The 22,385-nt window shown below is 43.8% G+C and overlaps 1 protein-coding gene across 1 annotated transcript in view; it reads right to left on the bottom strand.

Moving 5' to 3' along the window:
* OTOG (otogelin) overlaps window positions 1-22,385 on the bottom strand; it is a 1,239,067-nt gene that overhangs the window by 844,989 nt on the left and 371,693 nt on the right. The window contains exon 20 of the mRNA XM_069625375.1: window positions 15,324-15,477. Coding sequence (XP_069481476.1) covers window positions 15,324-15,477 — 154 coding nt within the window. The remainder of the gene's footprint in view (window positions 1-15,323; window positions 15,478-22,385) is intronic.

Genomic DNA, 22,385 nt, shown 5'->3' with positions numbered 1-22,385 from the left:
TCATGCGCCCAGATGCCCCAGTGCAAGGTGCGCTCTACAAATACACAAATACAAATACAAATACTTAGTTAAATCTCAATCTCATGAACTGAGTTCTATACCACGGGGGCGGCAAGAGCCTAAGTTATCGGGGCCTTTTGCCAAAGGCCTTGGTTTCATTGCTCAAAGCCCAATTCCACCTATGGGAGTTTTTATCTTCAAGGGTTTGTATCCAGTCCTGGGCCCAGATATTTCTTTTAACTTTGCCTGGGTTAGTCAGTAGTAGTTCTATGCTCAAGCCCAGTACATTTGTAAAGCACTTCAGACAGAATTGACTGCATCCAAGCGCTGATGTTCCAAAATTCCTGTCAAACACCAGTCTTTAGTGCTCATTACCAGCATACAAAAAATCAGTGGTTAATTAAATAGATGAGCCTTTAAGGCTTTTCAGAATAAGGTAAAAGACTTAATGCTTCGAATAGGCAGCAGCAACACATTCCATAGTCTTGTACCATACGTTGAGAAGCGTCTGTCGTGCCTGTTAAAGAATCTAGAAGGTGGAATCCCAAAAAGGATGTTTATCCGTGGATCATAAAAGCACTTAGGTTTATAAGCAGGCAATTTTCTGGAAAGATATACAGGGGCTAAGTTGTTAAGGCACGTAAAGACCAAGCAAAGAAGTGGGGGGAGGAATGGCATTGGTTTGTGGTGTTGCACTAAGAGAGGTTTTGTCATTGTTTTTAATGTTGTGGACTACCATCTACCCAATGGAAAACAATGAAAATTTGGTAATAAAAATTAACTAATTTTCCACTGAACAAGAGTACCAACAGCAACACCAGACACATGTTTCGGCCTAGTCCGGCCTCATCAGTGAGGTGAAGCTGTTCCTCTCTAAGGCACAGTGAGCAAGGGGTCCATGTCTAGATTACCCTGGGTAACTTAGGGTGTAACCCCACATTCCTAAAAACTGAAAAAATGTCTGGGACCCCCTCTATCACACCCTTGTTATATTTGAAATGCACAGTGCTATTTTTGCACATTGATAGTGATTAGCTAGAAAATATTGAATCCAGGACAAGGCATGGGTAGAGACTATGACTACTGCAGCTAATATGGGCAGTAAGATGTTGGGGTCTATGAAAGTTTCTAAGCCTTTCATTTTCCAGATGTCAATTTAAGTCATCACAATGTCTCATTACATTGCATGTCAAATGGAATAGTTCATTGAAAAGGTAAAATATACTGATGTGACTATGGACTAGGAGTACTTTAGTCACTGCGGGGAATCATTTGTAATTACTCCTACATCCCATCCCCTTTCCTCCATCCTATATGGGCGATTACCACTGATTGATGCCCTGCGGAGGAGTGCCATAGTTTAGTCTATACAAACAGATTTTGCAGCACTGCCCGTCTGAAGGATGTCTCAGCCCGTGCACTGGCATCCAGGCAGTAATGTTTGCAGAAGGCTGATGGGGTGGCCAACATGGCTGCCCTGCTTATTGCTTGCAATGGCACATTTCTGTGGAAAGTGACTGCAGTTGCCTTTGCCGTGACCGAAGTCAAGACAGTGAAGATCCTTCCCCACCTCTTCTGTTGGATAAGGGAAGAAAGTGGGTAGCACAATTTTCTCATTGAGGTGGAATGATGAGACCACCTTCGGTAGGAAGAAAGGATGAGTGCGGGGCACCAACTTGTCTTGATGGAATGTGGTGTATGGCTCTGTAGCCACTACAGCTTGAATTTCCTTAATTCTGTGTGCCAAGGTGAGGCCCACCAGGAACAACGTTTGGATTGTGACTAATTTGATGTCTACAGTCGCCATGAGCTTGAGCGGCTTATGTGCAAGGGCACTGAGGACTACGTTGAGATCCCAGACTGGATGCAGACACGCAAACAGCCTTGTTAGCCCCCACAGATGTATTTTCACCACAGGATTGGACTTATAGAAAGAGTTCCTGTCTGAGTTCCTGTAGGCGCCAATGGCTGCTAGGTATGTCTGGCATGTGTGTACCTGGACCCCTGACCTAGCCTGATGTGCTGAAAAAGATAACACTTGGTTTAGAGCGCATATTAAGGGATCCACTCCTGACTCTCAGGCACAGAAGCAGAACCTGGTAAATGTGCTTTTGTATTGCCTGCACGTAGCATGGCTCCACGCTTCTTGTATGATTTCTAGATTGTATTTGGACAGATTGAGGTGTGTTGATTTTTCTGTTCAGGGACCATGCTGATAAGGCTAGCCTCTATGAGGATGGGTGAATCACCGTTCCCCCCTGCTGAACCAGGAGATGGCATGTCCCTAGGAGATGGGGAACTGGCGGCTGATCTGCCATCTGCAGGGGGTCTGAGCCAGACACTACATCTCTTTTAGGATCAACCACAGTTGACAAGACTCTATGATTTAGCGTATGACCCTTTGGAGAAGGGGAGTCAGACTTTCTGTCCCACTGCATCTGCAGTGCGTCCCCCAGAGAGCCTTTGCCCTGGGCCCCCAGGACACAAAATGCTGTCATGTCCCGTTGTACTCTGTCACAAACAGGTCTACATGAGGTTGCCCCCACCGGTTGAAGATGCCCTGAAGGACCCTCTTGTTCAACTGCCACTCGTAACTCTCGCAACCTAGCCTGATGAGCCTGTCCGTCTCCAGGTTTGTTTGTTTGTTTTATTCACTTGTAATGCGCACCAAACCCGAAGGTAGCCGGGCACAGCAGTACAGGATATGCAAGGCTTATGTTACAGGATACAGATTACATGTAGAACAAATTATATACAGGGCATAGACAGTCAATTACAGATTACACGGGGGACAACATATGTACAAGCGCTAGCAGGGCGTAGGTCCCTAGCAGAGGGGGAAGAAGACAATTTATACATGGGCAACAAGTAGGCGGGTCCATAACGTATCTCCATTGGGTGGTCTTGGGAGTAAAGTAGTAGCTAGTGGGCTAGTCATTGCAGACTTCAGAAGGATGATGTAGTTGTGTGAATTTCAGAAAGGGCTGCTCCTCACATTAATGGTGAGGCAGTGAGTTCCATAGTTGGGCTGCTCGGACCTGGAAGCTGCCTCCCCCAGAATTAGTAAGCCTGAATCTTGGTATGATGAGGCTATTGGCATTCAAGGTTCTTGCTGGCCGGATGGAGCTTCTCTTTTGAAATTTGCCTGTGAGATAGCTCGGTGCGGCATTGTTCAGAGATTTGTGAACAAGGGATGCTACGTTTAAATGAATTTTGCTTTGGGTGGACAGCCAGTTGTTTTTACGCCTGATCTTGGATATGTGCGATCTTTTGAACACACCAAGGGCTACTCACAAGGCGTTATTTTGTAGGATTTGAATTCTTTGGATGGTAGATTTATTAGCACCAATGTAGAGGGCCTTACAATAGTCAAGCCTAGATAGATCAGGGCTCTGGCTAAAATAATGCAGGTTTTATCTGAGAGGAAGTGTTTGCCTGCTCTAATGATCTTACAAGTGTAAGCTGTGGCAGATGCCCAAGACTTCACCTGTTTGTCGAACGAGAGGGTGGGGTCCAGATAAAAGCCAAGTGTCTTCACCTCCTTGGACACCTTGATAATATTACCATCGATCTCAAAAGAGGTGTAGTTTTGGCTTAGTTTTTAAGGTTGGAATGAGTCCCTAAAATGATGACCTCTGTTTTATCATCATTCAGGCATAGACCATGGGTTGCCCTCCATGCCTGGATGATGATATAAACCCTATTCAACGAGGCCAAATCCTTGTTGTAATCCCCGGAAAGTGGGAGGAGAATCTGGGTATCATCTGCATAGTTGGTGTAGGTGATACCGAGTTGGTCCAGATCATCAAAAAGGGGCTTAGTAAATATGTTGTATAGGGTAGGGGATACGCAAGAGCCCTGAGGAACTCCGCACAGGATGGGAATCGGGTTGGCCGCTGCTGATGGGGAGAACACTCTCATAGTCTTGTCGCTAAGGAAAGACTTGCTTAGATTCCCCCGGCAGATGGACTGCGGAGATACATATATTCTGTGCGATGGCCAACTCCTACATGCTGCTGGGAAGCCTGCACAGAGGAGGAGATCTGGTTCCCCCTGTTTGTTGAGGCAGTACATGCAGGTGGAGTTGTCTGTCTGGAAGAATGACCTGCCTCTGACCATTGGAAGAAACGCTTTGAGCATGAGCCAGAGGGCCATAATTTCCAGCCAGTTGATATGATTTTGCTGTTCCTCCTTTGACCACAGACCATGTACCGTGTGGCTGCCCACAGTGGCTCCCCACCCCTTTAGGGAGGAATCCGTCCTAATCGTATGTTCTGGCTTGGGTTGCCCAAAGGATCTGCCTCCATGAGGTTGGTGTCCTGCCTCCACTATCCAAGACCCTAGTGCAGCTTTGCCGGTATGGTAATCACTGCCATATGCGCCCCAGTTTCTTGGAGCCATGAGGCCCAAAAGTGCAGCTGCAACTTCCTCATTTTCAGCCTGGTTTAAAGCAGCCATTATCCCCAACAAGTGCAGATACCACCAGGCCGTGGTCACAGATCTGCTGAGGAAGTAGCCCGTCGCTGCCTTGATTGCCACTACTGTGAGAAAACTAGAGGTGTCTCACTTACTAGTCCCTGGGGATCTGTCATCCAGGTGGCCAGGACACATCCATCGCTACTGGATCCAGTTACTGGGGGTTGACCAGTGTGGGAGGATCAACTGGATGGGGGGTCCTTAGGGAGTGGAAGTGGGAAACTGATGGGTGAGACGCAGTATCCCCCTTCTTCAAACACCTTTTCCCCACCCTACCACATAGGATACTCAGAAACTCTACCACCCCTTTTTCCGACCCAAACACCTTCGCAAATTACGAAAGACAAAGGACTAACACCAGAGCCATTTACCGGACATGTCCCAATGCAAGCATCAGGCACAAACAGGTAATTGAACAGAATTACACACACCGGATGGCCCCATATAACGAGCAAGGCAGACTGCACGACAAGACGGCTAACCCAGTACAGCAGTTCAAGAGGAGGAGAAAGGCGGCGAGAACCGATGGGGCGGCATGGAGAGGAGTGACCTTGCCTTTTACGACTCAGACCCGCGAAGCCACCATGGAAGGAACTATAAGACCGCAAACAATAGCCAGCGTATGTTGCAGAAGATGTCAACGGTACACAGAGCACGTCTACACTGATACATTTTAAATGGTAAATGTTAAAAGGTATTTATATTGCGCACCGACACCAACAGAGTTGGTCCCCGGGTGCTTAGGCGGAACTGTAAAACAAGAAGGCGGGGAGGGTTAGGTTAGTCAGGTGAAGAGGGAGTAGGGCAGTGAGAGAGGTGGTGTGCTGTTGGCAGCTTCAGTTCGTTTTCCACCATGCTCTGAGCTTTGGTGTGAGTATCAGACCGGAGCGAGACTGCGTGTGCTGTCGGTGCAGTTTATGTGTTGTTTGTTTGCTGTTGTGGAGGTGTGTTGAAGTGTATGCGGTTTGCTGGGCGAGAAACGGTTGTGTGGATTTTCGGGTGAGTTATGTATGGAGAGATTTGAAGTTGAGTTTAGAGCGTTGTATGTCCTAGTTCTACCAGATCTTGTTCTATTTAACTAGCATTCCTATGGGTAGGCTTAGTTGCTGCCTTCCTTTCTTGACCATCTAACTGCTGTAGGTGTTGGCGCGGGGTGTTCCCGGCTGGATTGTATTTGAACTTAGAATAATCGGTTTGGGTATGTATAGACTCCCCCTCTGGTGTTGGTGCTGTGGGTTGGCCCGCCCCCTATTCCCTCGCTATCTATTTTGACGCAGGTCTGTTGGAGCTGGAGCTTGGGTGTAATTCGGGGGCCAGGGTGCAATTGATGAATAGACCTTGTCCCCCGTCTTGGTCTGACTATGTATTCCATCTTTAGTGTCATCCTATCATAGCTATCTCTCAGTTTGTAGTTTGGTAGAATGTCTTCCTTAGATTCTGTTTGAAGTTTATTGCTTGGTGGCATCCAGGATCACTATCTTCACTCATCATTGTTTCAGCTATGTGTGTGCCCCTGTGGGCGTTCTTCTAGTTATGCAGTGAAGAGCCAGGATTTGAGCAGTTTCCTGAATAATAGGTGGTTTCTTGTGTTATGTATGTTCTTTGGTAAGTCATTCCAAGTTTTTGATGCAAGGTGAGAGAAAGGAGATCCTCCGAGTTTGCTTTTGTTGTAGGGTCTCTGTTGAATGCTGATGTTGTTGCTTGATCTGAGCATTCTTGGTGGTTGATGTAGGTGTAATTTGTCTCTCAGGAACTCTGCACCTTGGTTGTGGATTGCTCTGTGCATGATGCACATTGATTTGAATTTGATTCATTGTTTTATTGGTAGCCAATGTAGTGTTTTTAGCGCAGGTGTGATGTGTACTCTTAGTGGTAGTTTGAGAAGCAATCTGGCTGCTGCATTTTTTATGCGTTGCAGTTTTTTTACCAGTCCTTTCGGCACACCCAGGTATAGGCTATTGGCGTAATCTACTCTGGACCTGACAAGAGCAATGATGGTAAGTGTTTTGTTGGCGAATGACAGGAACGGTAGGATCCTTTTTGCCGCTTGCAGGAGATAGAAGCATTTCTTGAGTAGAGCATTTTCTTGTGGTTCTAGAGTAAGTTTGTTGTCCATCAGGACCCCCAGGTTTTTTACAGTTGACGATCGGGCTGGGCTGTACCGAGTTCCCTTGGCTAAGGGATGTAGTGGTTGTCTCCTCCATTTTGTGTGATGATCATTATTTCTGTTTTGCCTGGGTTGAGTTTGAGGTAGTTCGAGTTCATCCAGTTGAATACATCACAAAGGCACTTCTCTAGTGTTGTGTTTTCTTCTTGAGTGTCTTGTATTTTGAACACTATTTGTGTGTCGTCGGCACAGTTGTAGCAAGTGAGGCCATGTGTTTTGATGATTTTGATTAGTTGAGATAGGTAGTAATGGGGAGAAGGATGATCCTTGTGGTACTCCATATGTGGATTCTCTTAGTTTGTATTTGAAAGGTTTCATCTTTATGGTTTCTGTTCTGTTATGAAGGATTTGATCCACAGTAGGGCGGTGTCTGTTATTCCCAATCCTTCTAATCTCGTGATGAGGATGTCGTGGTTAACTGTGTCGATTGCCGCAAAGAGGTATAGAAGTATCAAGCCTGTACTGTTGTCTGAGTCTGTGTTTGCTTTTAGTTCATCCCATATTGAGAGGAGAGCTGATTCCGTTCCTCTCATTGGTCTGAAACCAACTTTTACCAGGTCTAGTAGGTAGTGCTCTTCTATGAATTCTTGGGTTGTTTTGTATATGTATGTTTCAAGCAGTTTGGCTGTATACGGAATGTTGGTAATGGGTCTGTAGTTCGAGAGGTCCTCTATGTTTCCTGTTGTATCTTTTAGTAGCGGCCTGATGTACACTGATTTGAAGGATTGTGGCAATTTCCCTGTTGAGGTTGAAAGGTTGAGGACATTCCTGGGGTATTGCATGGGAGTTCCTTGTTTGAGGATTGATTTGTATATGTCTGGAGGGCAGTGATCCTCAGGAGAACCTGTTTTGTTGTTTTGATTTACCAGTTTGACGAAAGTCTCCACTGATCTTTTGGGGGAAGCTTCATGGTTTGTTCAGATGTTTCTCGTGAGGAAAGGTGTGTTCCGTAGTCTGATCGCATAGTCTGTTTTGTATGGTTTGTTGGATGGTAATGATTTTTTTTTAAGCGGTTTGCTAGGTCATTACAAAGTTTCATTGATGGTATTGTCGTGTTGTTGCAGCCAGGTGAATTTTTTATTTTATCTATGATTTTGAAGAGTTCTTTTAGGGTATTTGGTGCTTTGAGATTCAGTTGTCGAGTATTTCCTTTTTGATTTTTGTATTTCCTTTTTGTATGAGCGGATATGTTGTTGAAATTATTTCCAGTGTTGTTTTTGATCCTCCATTCTAGTTCTAGTTTTTGGTTTTTTCTTTACATGGCGCCGAGTAGTGGGGTGAACCATTTTGCCACTGCTCTTTTACGTGAAGAAGTGAAAGGTTTTTCTTTGGCGATTTTGTCGATTGTTGTTATGATCCAGGTGTGGAGTAGAGCTACTTTTTTGTCCAAGTCAGCTTCTTCCATAATTGTTGCTTGTGGCCTGCTGAATTCCAGAAGTTCAGTTAGGTTGGAGTTTTTGATGGTTCTCCAGTTTCTTTTAATGGTGATCGATAGTTTGTCTTGTTGCTTGTTTGTTGGAGTGGTCAGTGTGATTATGAAGGGAATTATGAGGTGATCGCTCCAGAGTATTTGAATTGGGGGTGCCATGGTAAAGAGTTTTTTATTGGCGAAGATTGTGTCAAGTGTATGCCCTGCCGAGTGGTTTACTCCTTTGACTAGTTGTTGTAGATTCATTGCTGCTAGGCGACTGGTTAGAGATTTTTGTGTGGTTGTGGTTTCTTCATCGAACAAGATGTTGAAATCTCTGAAGATGATCAAATGATTATGCTTGATGGCTAGGATGGGGATTGCTTCCATGAAGGCGTCTACGAAGGTTGCATCATAGGTTGGCGGTCTGTATATCAGTATGAATTTCAGGTTTGTTTTTGGGGTTTACTGATAGGCCTAGGATTAAGGATTTGCATTATCGATGTTTAATGGGCCTTCCAATTTGATATTCAGGTGTTCCTTGCGGATGATTGTCAGTCCGCCGCCACTTTTGGTTTTTCTGTTTGCTTGGACGCATTTGAAGTTTTCAGGCAGGCAGATGCTGAGGGTGATCTTGTAATTGTCATCTAGCCATGTTTCAGTTACAAATAGGATGTCGATACCTCCCTCACATACAAGGTATTTGGTGGCTTGTTTGGACATTGACTTTGCGCTGATTAAATTGCAGTGGATCTTTTTGGTGTGGTTTTGTTTATTAGTTGTTCTTTGTTTTGGTTTGTAGTTATTCGATCGCGGTGCTTCTCTCGTGATGCCGATTGGTTGAAGATCAAGGAAGGCTTCTTCTTTATTGAATCAGTCTGTTAGGTTAATGTTTGGTTTGTTGGTTACTAGAGCTCTGTCGTCCTGTGTGGTATGTTGTGGGTATCGATAGTGCCCTTCTGTTCTTGTGATGTATGTGGTGATAAGCAGAACAGAGAGAGACGATTGCTACCGTGGTACTGCCTTTGACTCCAGATACAAGAAAAGCCATGTGGTTCATCACAGCCAGTGAGTCGAGGGGAGAGCCTATAAGAAACTGAACTGTGTAGTACGAAAGTCGCAAATGGCAAAATAAGGAAAGTTCAAAGAACTGTTAACATTAAGGGAAAACCAGCTGCAGAATTGTCCGGCATCACATGGGTGCTCATTCGAGAGACTCTGGTTGATAACATGTTTGTTGAAACTACCGATACCAGAAGGCCCTAGGAGAGCTACAAGAAGGTCAAAGTAGTCATACAGTGGATAAGCAAAACCCCCTGTGCAGTTGAAAGTCTTTGACCTGTACATAATTGGAAAGCTAACGGAGATGAATCCTGCATAGTGAGGATAGAGAAAGAACTTTATGATTAAGAATTGGCAAGAGTGAACCCGTCGGAGGGATGCCGATAGAACGGACCCTGAAGTCCCAATGAACGGTGTGTTGACAAGAGTGAACGTGACAGAGTTTAAAAAGACATTAAGACATGTGAATGTCAAAAGGTGAAATTGTTTTGGACACCAAGCGATAGTGAACCCGACAGAGGGAGGTTAACATTCAAGAAGGGTCTGAGACTGGAAGAGGGGGATCCAAGGGTGAAAAGCCGTCACTCAAAGATTTATGAATGCAAAAGGAGAAAGCGTGTGAATGAGAGCCGTAGTGAACCAACAGAGAGAGGCTGTTATTCGAGAGGGGTCTGAGACTGGAAGAGTGGGATACAGGGGTGAAAAGCCAACACCCACTAACACGTGAATGTAATAGACCAAGTTGTTTGAATACAAGCCATAGGGAACCCGACTGAGGGAAGCTGAGATTCAAGAGGGGTCCGAGCCCGGAAGAGGGGGACCCAGGGGTGAAGAATTATCACCCCAAGTACAATCAGAAAGGAAATTATATTTCTTATTTTTAACATAACAGGCCCTCAGGAGCAAGATATTGAACCACTGAAGGTCCTGATATCACTTGAAAATTTTTGGTGGGTCTGAGCCCGGAAGAGGGGGATCTAGGGGTGAAAAGTCATCACCCACTGTACATACGGAAAGGAACTTTTTTCATTATTTTGAATACATCAGGTCCTCGGGGGTAAGAGACTTTTTGTAGAAAGGAAACTTAACCACCGGAGGTCCTGATGCTGGAGAACGAAACTGTCATCTCATGCTGGGAAAGCTGGAGCATGTGCTGTGCTCAGGAGTCCCGCCTTTTCGTGTGCTCAAAACATGGGGAAGGTAGACCCCCGGCTGCCGCATCCTAACTATTCATTTGTGAACACTTCTTTCTTTCTTGTGAACCTTATCCCACACTCGTTTTTTATTTAGTTGTAAGGATTAGCAATAGGTTTTTTCTTAGCATATGCCCTTTTATTTGAAAAGACGCAACTAGGACTACCTTAATATTATTTGATGGCCGTAGCTTGCTCCCATCTTAGATTTAGGTTTATATGAGGCCTTTTTCCAACCTACCTATCCAATTTAATAAACACCCTTGAACTGTGTGTATGTCTTTACTGTTGCCGCCATGAGTTCCTTACACTACATTTTCCCCTTTGGGGAATATCACCTGCCTCTGTGTCCCACAAGAGTCCTAAGAATGCTACCGTTTGTGCAGGCTGAAGCTGAGACTTCTGGACATTGATTGAGAACCCCAGGTAATATGAAGTACTCATGAGCTTTCAAGTTGTGCTATGACCTGCTCCGGTGACTCCAGTCGTTGCGGTACGGATATACATGGTGGTCCTCTGATATGAGTAGGGCTGCCACAGCATTCAAGAGCCTCATGAAGACTCTTGGTGCTGAGTTGAGCCCAAAGGTCAACACCTTGTATTGGAAGTGTTGTACTATGACCTGAAATAAGAGGGACAATCGATGAGGCTGCCAGATCGGGGATGTGTAAGTATGCGGTCTTCAGATCAAAGGAGCATGTCTAGTCTCCCCCACACAAAGACTCCGCTATCAGAGCTATCGTAACCATTTTGAACCTCTGCAAGGGCAGGTATATGTTTAATAAGGATAGATCTAGGATCACTCGCAGGCCTGCCTGCCTCCACTGCTTTTCTCGTAATTGGTGAGTGTATCTCTGCTAGGAGTGATGGTGTCCCATCTTAGGAAGGGGAGGAGAACGGTTGGGGGCCGAATGGCAAGCCGGAAGCCACGACAGACTACTAAAAATACTCACAGGTCCGCAAACAGAGTCCACCAGGACCGATTGTGGAGGGTTTATCTGCCACCCACCGGAGTGCTGTGCACCTGAAGCAAAAAGTCATTGTTTCCTTGCCTCTGAGGCTGAGGCTGGCGAGAGCACTGGAAGAATCCTCTGTGGGATGATTTCTGTTGCTTCCGCTAATGCTGACTGAGCTGATCGGTCTGGCTGCCTGGTCCTGTGGTCCTGGAAACCCTGGAAGCTGCCAAATGTTTTACCCCTTTCTGACTGGGCTTGCCCCTGCCCAAAGCTTTAGGCTGCTGGCTTTGCAAGAATGGCCAGTGTCTTGGTTGTCTGTGAGCTGCACTTCTTTTTCTCCAGCTCTTCGTCTGGGTTGTAGTGAAACAAGTCAGCCCCTCAAATGGGAGATCAAGGATTATTTCCTGGACGTCAGGATTGAACCTGGTTGTTCTAAGCCAGGCTGTCTGTCTCATGTCCATCACTAGACATATGGCTCTACCTGCTGTATTAATGTGTGAGACAGTGGTTTCCATGAGGTCTTGAGTGACTATCTTGGCCTCCGCCAAGCCAGCCTTGAACAATGCTTGCTTGTGGGCCGGCAGGTCTGGGAGGAAGTTTGCGATTTCCTGCCAGAGCCTTTATTTTGCTACGGCCAGGATGGCATCGGCATTGGCCTGTCTGCAGTGTAGACACACGTTCGAGTACACCTTTATGTCGTAGGCATCTAGGACCTTGCCTTTCTTGCCCAGCAGTGCTGAGGTAGATGTGCTGGCCATGGATGCTTGTGGTTTGGCATACATGGACTCTGCTGCGATTACAGATGACAGAAGCTGAGGGTGCACAGACAGGAGTAGCGTGTCACCTTCCACCTGTCTATACTTAGCATCCAGCTTTTTGCTGACTGGCTGCGTACAGTGTGGCTTGGGCCACCCCTTTCTAGCCAGGGTCCCCATGTCCATTTGCAGTGGTATAGCTGATCTAGCATCTGCTAGGATGGCAAGGACCTCCGCTAAAAGCCCAGCCTGCGTCCGGCTGCTCCATCTGGGGCTGGGGGTTGCCCAGGTACTCAGCCAAGCCAGCGATTCTGTTGTGAAACGTCCTTGCTGAGGAAGGCGCATCTTGCTCCTCTTCATTAGTGTCTTGTTGATCCCCATTATTTGGAATCCAAGCTGGGTCCACTGGCTCCTCACAGGCCAGTTGAACGCATTCCTGCACCGACCCTTGAGTCGTTGTAGACATGTACAGTTGCTGTCTACCCCACTGTGCCTGTCGTGTGTGTACGAGGCCTCTGTGTAGCTCAATTGCACTGCTGAGGTCAGAGAGGGGATGCACCACGTGACCTGTGGCATAGTTACCTGGGCCCATTCTGTCCTGGCAGGGGCTCCCACCTTTGCGCCTTGCTGAATTGGGGCACCTATGGTCTGGCTGCCATTGTGTCTGCTCCTGTGACAGGTGCTTCCGTGGCTGCACTGGGCCTGGGTTTCGGCCTGCTTGCTTGTACGCATAGGCTCTGCCCCTGCCTGCATCTCAGGTATGGTCCTGGTACATCTGTTGGCCCTCGGCCATAATGCCAGTATTGCTGTCTGCACGTAAAGATGCATCCTCAGGCCTAGACCTGGTAACAGAGCAGTACACCTTTGGGACGTATCCCGGTGGCTCCTCGACAATGGGACCGGGAGGATCTTTAAATCCCTCTGCGGTTAGGCCGGTAGCTACCTGAGCCTCGGTACCCTTCTTGCCAGTAACAGAACCAGATTGGACCCTCCCGCTGGCGCACTTCCCTGGAAAGAAGTCGCCCCTGTGGGGTGCTTTCGAAAATTAAACGCTTGCCTTCTTGGTTTTTCTTCTCACATACTCCTTTATGTGTTCTGGTGGAGTGCCGGCAAACAGCTCCCTCCACCTTGCTAGCTGATTCTTGAGGGCCCGGGCAGTAAGTGCATCGCATGCTGAGCAGCTTTCCCATCCGTTGTCTTCACCAAGGCACCGGAGGCAGAAGGCGTCTGATGTGGGAAATGAACTGTTGCAATATGGACACCTGCTGAAGCCCGCCACGGCAGACATGCGTCGGGGATGGGCAGGGCACCCGTTGACAGTGCCCTGTAAGAATTAAAAGCGAGGGACGGCCATACAGGATGGAGGAAATGCGACAGGACCTTGGCGTAGGAAGGGTTATGATTGTACCATGGTATAAGAAGGATCCATGCCTTTTGCTTTTATAGACATAGTTTGTGATGATTTGAGCTTATGAATCTTGAAGATTTTGAACATATGTCAAATCAACCTGTCAATTTGAAACATCTTAGTCCCTGGTCACCCAGGGCAGGATGTGGCCACGTTGCAAAACGTTTCCCAAATAAGGGAATTCTTGTCAATTTGTTTGGTCAGAATTAACGTTTTCAGTTGGGAAAATAATAAATGTAGTTATTTGTAATGTCTACTTTTCAAATCTGGATTTATACTGTTTGCATTACTTCAACGGTAAAAGTTTTCCTCATGATTTCAAACCATTAATTATAACTGAATGTCATTGTTCTGGCAATTTTATAACACAGAAACGTGTAAATAGCTTATAATAAAAAGGATTATCCGTAAGGATTAGCCGTAAGTAATAACAGATAACACTAAAGAAAACATTAGCTATTAGAAGTGAATATTTCTGGTGATCATGTTAAATCACACAACACTGTATGGCCACAAGTGCTCTTTCACTAAAAATATGTGCAGTGAGTTCATGATTATATAGCTAAACATCAAAGCATTTGCATTTATCAGTGACTTATCCATCCAGGTTTGAGCAAATCCTAAACATTAGTCGTGTATGGCTCCTTAATGGGTGCATTGTGTGATCAGTATAGAAACAGTCTAATACTTCCCTGAAACATTACGGAGTGTAATTATCAATCCACAATTGAGCTCCCTGTAAGGTCCTAAGGTCATTGTACTAAAAGGCAATTCCTTCTTGATCTTAGTCCTCTGGTTTGTAAATTAATGTGTGTTTGCCTAAAATGCTTCCAATGTAGTACACAGAGCAAACATAAAATGCAGGACAGTGTTTGCCATTTGGCAGTGTGGGCATTTAACATTGACCTTAATATGTCTTTTGAACATACTGCATGACATGTAAATGCTGTCATTTTAACAATGCAGAACTAACAGTTTTTCAGTAAATGATTCTGTCGCAAGTGTTTCACCAAGTTACATATATAAGCACTGTATTCTAGCTGAATGACCACCAACCCTTTGTCTTGTGGAGTGGAGTGTGGAGAGTGGAGTGTGGAGATAATTCCACGTTAGGTATGTGTCACTTTCATATTGTCATTTCTGGATTGTAATCAATGTGGATAGAGGCTAAATTATCGATACAGCAGATAATTTGAAGACATATAAAGCATGCCAATTTCGGTAGGTTGAATTCTCTCTGTAGATTAGCAAATAATGTTAACATCTTCTTTTAAAACAAATGTTGAGGTTGAGATTCCCCATGAAGATACCCACTATTAGCTCAAACTTGATTTGCATTTTTTAAGAATGTTCATCATCATTGAATCTAAAATATTAAACCGCTACACTGGTGTCAAAGACTATAGTACATTTAGAATTGATAGTTTTACATATTAAATATAAAATGTATAGTACTCATGCAAGCTACCAAATACATAACATGCGTGTTCCATAACTTGTGGTAAGGTTTGATTTGGAGTCTGACTTTGGACTAAGTGGTGATGCATCCATTTTGGCATTTCCAATGCCTGCATACTTGAAATGTTCAGAGACACCTCAACTCCCTTTAAAAAAAGTTGGCTTTTGGATGAATATATGCATTTTAGTGTAACATATATTATGTTATGGTCTTATCACAGACTCAGTGTACTAAAAGTCAAAAGTAACTTTAACAGATAATCTTACTATTCAGATTGCAAAGAAATAGTGTATTTCTAGAATGCAGAATCTTATTACATTGACTTAAAATACATTCTTGCATCAACCTAACTCCAGTTTAAACCTGATTGACAAAGCTACATGAGTCTAAAGACAACACTGAATAAACTGAAAAACAGAAGAAACAATATTTAACTTACCCAGGAGGACAGACACAACCAGAGAGACAAGGGACATGTGCAGACATGGTTAGGTTTAAAAGATGATTCTCACATGTTCTTTCCCGGCTTAGCTCGAAATTAGCCCCAGGATCACTGCAGTTAATGTAGATCTGGCCAACCGGACAATCATAAACTGCAAGAAAATGCAAAAAAGCCTTCATGAATTTGACATTTTTGGTAATCTAGTCCCATCTTTCTCCTTATATGGGCCAGTGTATATCAAATAGTAAAACAATAAAAGAGAAGCAAATTAAAATTACAATAATTAGGTTGCAATATTTGCTACTTATATATATATTTTTTTATTGGTTTGTCTGAAACATTCAACCTTTCAATACAAAACAGATTATTCGTTCCTATACTCGTACATGTATATATATAAAGCAAAAATAAAAATAAGTTATCTTAGCAAAAATCAATTATCATCATTTACATTCATTTACATCAGGCATCTGAGATTGACATATAACTGATACAACAATAAACAGTAAAACGGAGAAAGATATAAAGGAGAAACAAGTTGTAAGTAAAGGGAAAAGAAAACCTTAAAAAATCTCCAGTTAATGTAAAAATAGACAAGTCATGACATATCCTAGTTATTCGATTGTAATTCCAACACTACCTATGTCACTTTCTAATTTCAGTTCATTCAAAAAATTAATTGTGGCATAGCCCACTGTCCTCGAGTACACATGAAATACATATTTACATAGGGCTTTAATCTCCATATGTATTATATGTTCAAACACGTTCTTAAAATGTTTGATCCTTATGCTCTCTAATTCTGCACATTCAGTGTTCAAGGGATTCTATTTGGATGTTACAAAAGCGACACATATTAGTTCCTTTATTATCATTATCCCATTTCACTGTGACTTCTCTGGTTTTCCGCAGATTTAAACTTAAGTGCAGGAGTCCTGCCCGATGCATGACATTTAGCAATTTCAATAGATAGACTTCAGGAATTCCAAAAGATTTTAAAGCAAAGGGATTTTGTTTGAAACATTTATAGTTATGACATATTTCCCTAGTCCTAATCCAATCCATTTCACACATTTTTCGCTTTGCCTTGTCTGGATTTTGTAGGAGCAAATCATCAGTTATGTCCACTTCCTGCATAAACTCCTGCGCCTGTGGTTTCCATTGCTTAATGAATTTATCCTCTGATGTTCTCACATAGTTTGCCAGCTGTATAACCAACCCATTCTGATGTTTATCCAACACACATTTCCTATAAAGCATGCATACCTTCCATTTATATATGGCATATATTGATATTAGTCCTAGTTCATGCCTTATTAGGGCTACAGGTGTAGATTTGGGAAGCTTTAATAGGCTCCTCCAATATGCCCATTCTTTTTTATTCCAATAATTATTAGGCTTGTATGCTTTTGTTTCTGCTCCATATAACAATATAGGCAAAGCCTTTTCTTTATAGTCTGTTATCAAGGGTGTGATATTGAATTTACAATATTTACCATTGATAATTCTGGACTGTGATATTAAACTGTTCCATTTCAACATCAAGGTAATCTCATATGATAGATCACTAGGATCGTTATTAATATTTACACCCAAATAGGTGTACTCACACACTGATTCCACCTTTTGATTATTTAGTTGCCACCGAAGCTTCTTGTTTCGTTGTTTGTGGCTACCAAACTGGAAAACCTGGGTCTTTTTGATGTTTATGGTATTTTATTGAAATTAGCATATTTCTCCAATGCTTGTAGCATATTATGTAACCCAAGGTGTTTTAGATATCAGAAGGAGGTCATCGGCATACAACAACCATTTGATCTCCCTTTGCCCAATTTTCGGAGAGTCAGTTATGATATCAGTGAATTCCTTGCCCAGATCAAAAATAAAAAACTTGAAAATTGCTGAAGCAAGTATTCACCCTTGTTTAAGTCCTCTGGAAGTACCAATGGGATCAGATGACGAACCATCATTGTCCAGTCTTATCTGCAATGATGTTTGCCAATGAAATTCAATAATCTACTTTAAGATGTTCCACGGACAGTTACTTTTCATTAATTTCATGAATATAAGCTCTCTTGGGATTGAGTCGAACGTTGTTTTAAAGTCAACAAATGCGACATACAAGGGTAATGTCTTACTTGATTGTTTGGCAATGATCGCATTTATACACAACAGGTTAATACCTGTACCCAATCCTTTCAAGAACCCCGTCAACATGGATCGCTTAAGTTCTCTTTATTTAACCACCGATTGAACTCACAGAGAAGTAAACAAGCAAATACCTTCCCCAGACAATCCAAAAGGGCAATAGGCCAGTAGGATGCTGGATCTAGTCTATTCCCTTTCTTGTATAGCGGGATAAGAATGGACTTCCTCCATGATTCAGGTAAATTCCCTGTGCGCATCACTTCCTCAAATATCTTAATTAATATGGAAGACCAGATCCCGGGATTTTCCTTGAGCATTCTATTAGCAAGCCCATCATGACCAGGGGCCCATGAGCTGCTAAGTTTCGAGATGTAAAATAACACATCTTCTTGGTCAAATTTTATTAAGTGATCCCAATTTTCACTCTTAATGGCTAGATGGTAATTTAATATTGGAGTCTGATATATTTGATGGAAGTAATTGCACCAGGTTTTTGCTGCAATGGCATTTATCTGAACAGAAGTCTGGTCTTTATACGTTGTCTTATTTAGAACTCCCCAGATTTCAGCAGACGACTTTGAGGTAATTTATTTTTTTTTAACATATGTTCGCTGTCCCTCTGGTAACATAATGCCTTCCTTCCTCTTTGCCAGTTTTTGTAAGCTGTGCGTAGATGTTTTATTTCAGACAAATTCTCTTCTACTGGTAGATGTTTAACATACGTATTTTTTGCCTAATCTCAGCTTTTTTAATTTTGACATCCACATCGAAGATGTGTGAATGTTTATGGCTGTAACCTTGTACAATATTCTTTACCAACACATATTTTTGCATAGATGACACATAATCCTGTCCTGAACTCATAGAAGGTTGTCTATCAAAGTTATTCAACGAAGTACTAGACCAGTTTATTCGATTTCTCATATTACTTACAGTTATATTACCTGTGTATTTTTTGCAGCTTCTCATGAACTGGCTTCTCTCCAGCTCCCAAACAGAGTTGACTATGGTCACTTTTTCCATTCAATCTTACATTCAGGGATTGGATTATGTTAATCATTGCTCCGTTCACAAAAATATAGTCAATTGTGGCTTCAAATGGACCATTATGCCACGTACTGGCAGCCGGAGTATCACCCTCCACTGAGCCATTTACCATTAATAATTGCATATCTTTCATGATTTTACACCATCTTTGTTCTTCCACTGTTAATTTTCTTTTACCTTTAACCGAAAGGTGTAGATTAAGGTCACCCATAACTAGCACGTAATCAACATGCTTTTCTGATGCAATCCTAACAAGAAGTTCCTCAAGAAGTTAAAAAAAACAGTCTGGTGACAGATGGGCCCTTCCCCAATATATATTAACCATTAGAATGGAATATACATCACTTATCAGCTTAATGGATTGAATAAAGGGTGCGGGCGAGTCATACATTGTTACTCTAAACCCCCTTGATTTTCTTGTTGCTATCATAAGACCTGCCATAATTCTACTGTTTGTAGCTGTGGGCTGCTGTGGACTGCTGAGGACCGGACACCGCCTGGAAAACAGTGCCGTGCCGTGTCTTTAAGGATCTTCACTCCGCCCCTCCAGGAAGTAGCATAAAACACTTCCCAGGTCACCCTTGCAGCGTTAAGCCCTGCAGGAGTCAAGGGCTTTGTAATTCTACCGTTTGTAGCTATTTGGGCTGGAGATGGAGGTCGTGCTCGGACTGCAGCCGCCCGTCGGACATCTTCAGCGGATACTTCTTCTCTCGGGTGGCATCGCAGCATCGCTGCACCGGGAGCAGAAGCGAACTCTAGAGTCGCGCAGCGCTGCCTGCCGTGTCTGAACTCTCGGTCTTGCTGACTCACAGAAGTCTGGACGATAAACAAGAAGTAACTCCGGGAACAAAATGAAATACAAGTAAGGAAGTGTGCGAGGGGGAAAGAGGGAGGGAGGCACTCACAAAAGACTCCTCTGTCTCGTTCAATAATCAAACGCCAGTACCTGTGTGAAGTCAAGTGTCAACATAAATGGTTGCCTAACTTAATACTCCAAACCTAAGCCCCCGGTAGTGAATGGTGCGTCTGTGGCACTGTTGTACTGTTTGCTGCTTAGCTGGGCGCTGCAGCTCCCTTGTTAATCTCACCACCCCCCGAAGACGACATTTCCCAAAATATATCTGATTCAACAACGCAGAACCTAGCGCTGCGGGGGCACCGGATCCAAGATAAGACTAGAATACATTGAGGGTGTGGTGCGCTGATGGTGCGACAACCCGGAAATGTCTGAAACATCAGATAGGCGGTTAAGCAGCAGGCGTCCATCACGGGAAGATTGGGGGATGGAACTGCGCAGCCCCCTTAAACCGTTGTCCTGAGTGAAGCGGCTGACATCTGCACCAACCTGCATGCAAATGCAGGCTCAAGCCGAGCTATCAGGTAAGTCATAAATATCCAGTATGGATTGGGCCGCAAACATTGAAAATTCTGACAGTCATGACAGCGCTGATACTGTTCAGATACACTCCGACATAAACCTTGAACGAATTACAGGCGGTCGGAGCCCTAACCCAAAATTTAATACGCCACTGTTTGCACCTAGAGACCTAAACAAACTGCTCAACCCTGCCGAGTTACCAGCCTCCCAGCTGGTGGATGATGAGATTGTGTCCGCCTCAATAAGTCAAGCGCAGGAAGTGATCAGCTTGAAAGGTAGGAAGCAGTCAGTCGGTAAGAAAGGCAGCCCTAATCCAGCAGTGAATGCTGAGGGGCAAGGGATGGCAGAAAACGTTCTACCTAATGACGCGGCCAGGGACATCGGTGTAGCTCCAAAACTAACGACCGAGAAATCATCGGAACTCGAGAGAACACAAGAAGAGAGCCGTGGGGGCGGGGTAATGGGGGAGGAGAAGGGAGAGGAGAGGGAAGACAGAGACTCAAATATGGGGCTAGTCCAGGCCCAGGCTAAGGAGAAGGCTGGGGATACCTCCTTACTAGAGGAGGGGAAATCAAGAAATGTCACAGCGGAAAGCTACACTCCCATGCTAGACATCAGCATGGCTATAGTCCGTGACCATGAGATAGCAGAAGTGGCTCCCCTCCCGAATTGCCATAAAGCCCTGAAAAGCCCACTCCAAATTGAAAATGTACGGATTGATGTTCACCCACATAACAAAGTGGAAGATCTGAAGACTCCCCTGACAGATTTCTGGCAGACGGCCCTCAAATTACCTGCATTGCACAGACAACACGAATCAAAGCATTGAGGAGCAGGAAGTGACAGACCTATCACTAACACATACAAAGCACCTCCAAGTGAAAAGTAATAAAAATTTAGAGGCAAGGACCATACTATCATCGAACATAATGAGCCCACCGGCGAATAAAGAGAGAAGGGAGAAAGAAATCCAGTCTCAAGTAACCGAAAAAGCAAAATACAGCGAGGACTCACATTTAGCCTCTATTTTGGAAAGCGAAGATGAATGGACTTCGCCATTAAAATGGAAATGGAATGAAACCCATTCTAATATCAAGGCAAGGAAAGATCTGGGAAAATACATTGACAGAAAAAACAAGGTGGAGATGGGCCGGACGTTTTTGCCAAATAATAGGCACTCTAGAAAACAAAGCAGCACAAGGAAAAATAGCATATCAAAACCGTCAAATCATGATATGTTGGAGAAATTCTTTAAGAAGAAAATCTCTGAGTCAAACAAAATGCCCAATGATATGTCAGATAGCGATATACTGGAGAGCGTTAATACACCATATCACCGAATCCTGTCAGATGAAAATAATCAGAGCCAGCAGGACATTTCGGCTATAATATCAGCAGCAGAATCAAGAAAGGATTACTAACTGCACCCAACATCGACACCGATAAGATGGCACTTTCGACAAAATGCAAAGTATTCAATCCATCCAAATGCTACAAATCGAACTGAACTATTAACACCTTCGAATGAAAAACAGGGAACAGCGGCAGATGACTATGTTCCGCAAAAAGATCAATTAAAAACACCTTGTAATCAAATGACAGGGCTAGAATCGCTGGACATTGCGGGAACTAATGGCCATGTTGGTGCCAGAGGCACGGCAACAATAACTGGGGAAAGAGGACTCCAAGTGGAGGTAAGGGCAAAAGGGCCCGGGTCCAATAAATATTTTTCAGATGCCCCTCAGATTGCATATTCAAGTCAAAAACCAACAGGGAGAAATTTGCAGCAAGTCTCGCATAGAAAAGAAGATCCCTTCTCGCCTCAAAGGAAACAATGCGGACAACAAAGTGAGTCCTCTCAACTAAAAGATACCCCAGGGAAAAAAACAGATCTTCTGAACATAATGGCCACAGTTACAATCGCATTGGCGCCATTCAGTAAACTGTATGAAAGTATCAATGATACATTAAAAGACCAAACAATGATGATTGCTTTGATGCATACCAAGATGCATTTCTTTGAGGGTTACATCATGGCAAAAGGGTGGGGCACTACTGAAATATTAAATCAAAACCATACACAATTTGGCAGTGATAAAGGTCCACACAACAACCCTCGGAATGCCTCAGGAAAGGCAACCAAGGACTATAACGAAGTGACAACGCAAACAAATCTGAAGAGCCCACAAGATCCGCTACCTAATTTGAGTGTTGTTGGGTATTTTGTGGAGATTTGGGGCCTAACGGTATTTTATTACCGCCGAAAAATAACTTAGAAATAATCACTCCTTGTATTCAGATTGGGCCATGTGCAACAATAATACAGTGGACATGCATTATTTCAGCACCCAGACATGCATGTTTGGTATGCGTGGTTGGTATGCGTGGTTGGTGGTATTTTGGTGAGCATAATTCCCTTGTTTTATTTGTGGCCCCAATGTCCAGAATCCCTTATCTTTGCTTAGATTTTTCGTGTAATCACTAGA

This window comes from Ambystoma mexicanum, chromosome 11 (genome assembly GCF_040938575.1).
Source record: "Ambystoma mexicanum isolate Mex_15411 chromosome 11, UKY_AmexF1_1, whole genome shotgun sequence".
NCBI lineage: Eukaryota > Metazoa > Chordata > Amphibia > Caudata > Ambystomatidae > Ambystoma > Ambystoma mexicanum.
Note: the sequence above shows the minus strand (reverse complement) of the source record. Positions and strands in the feature narration are given on the sequence as shown.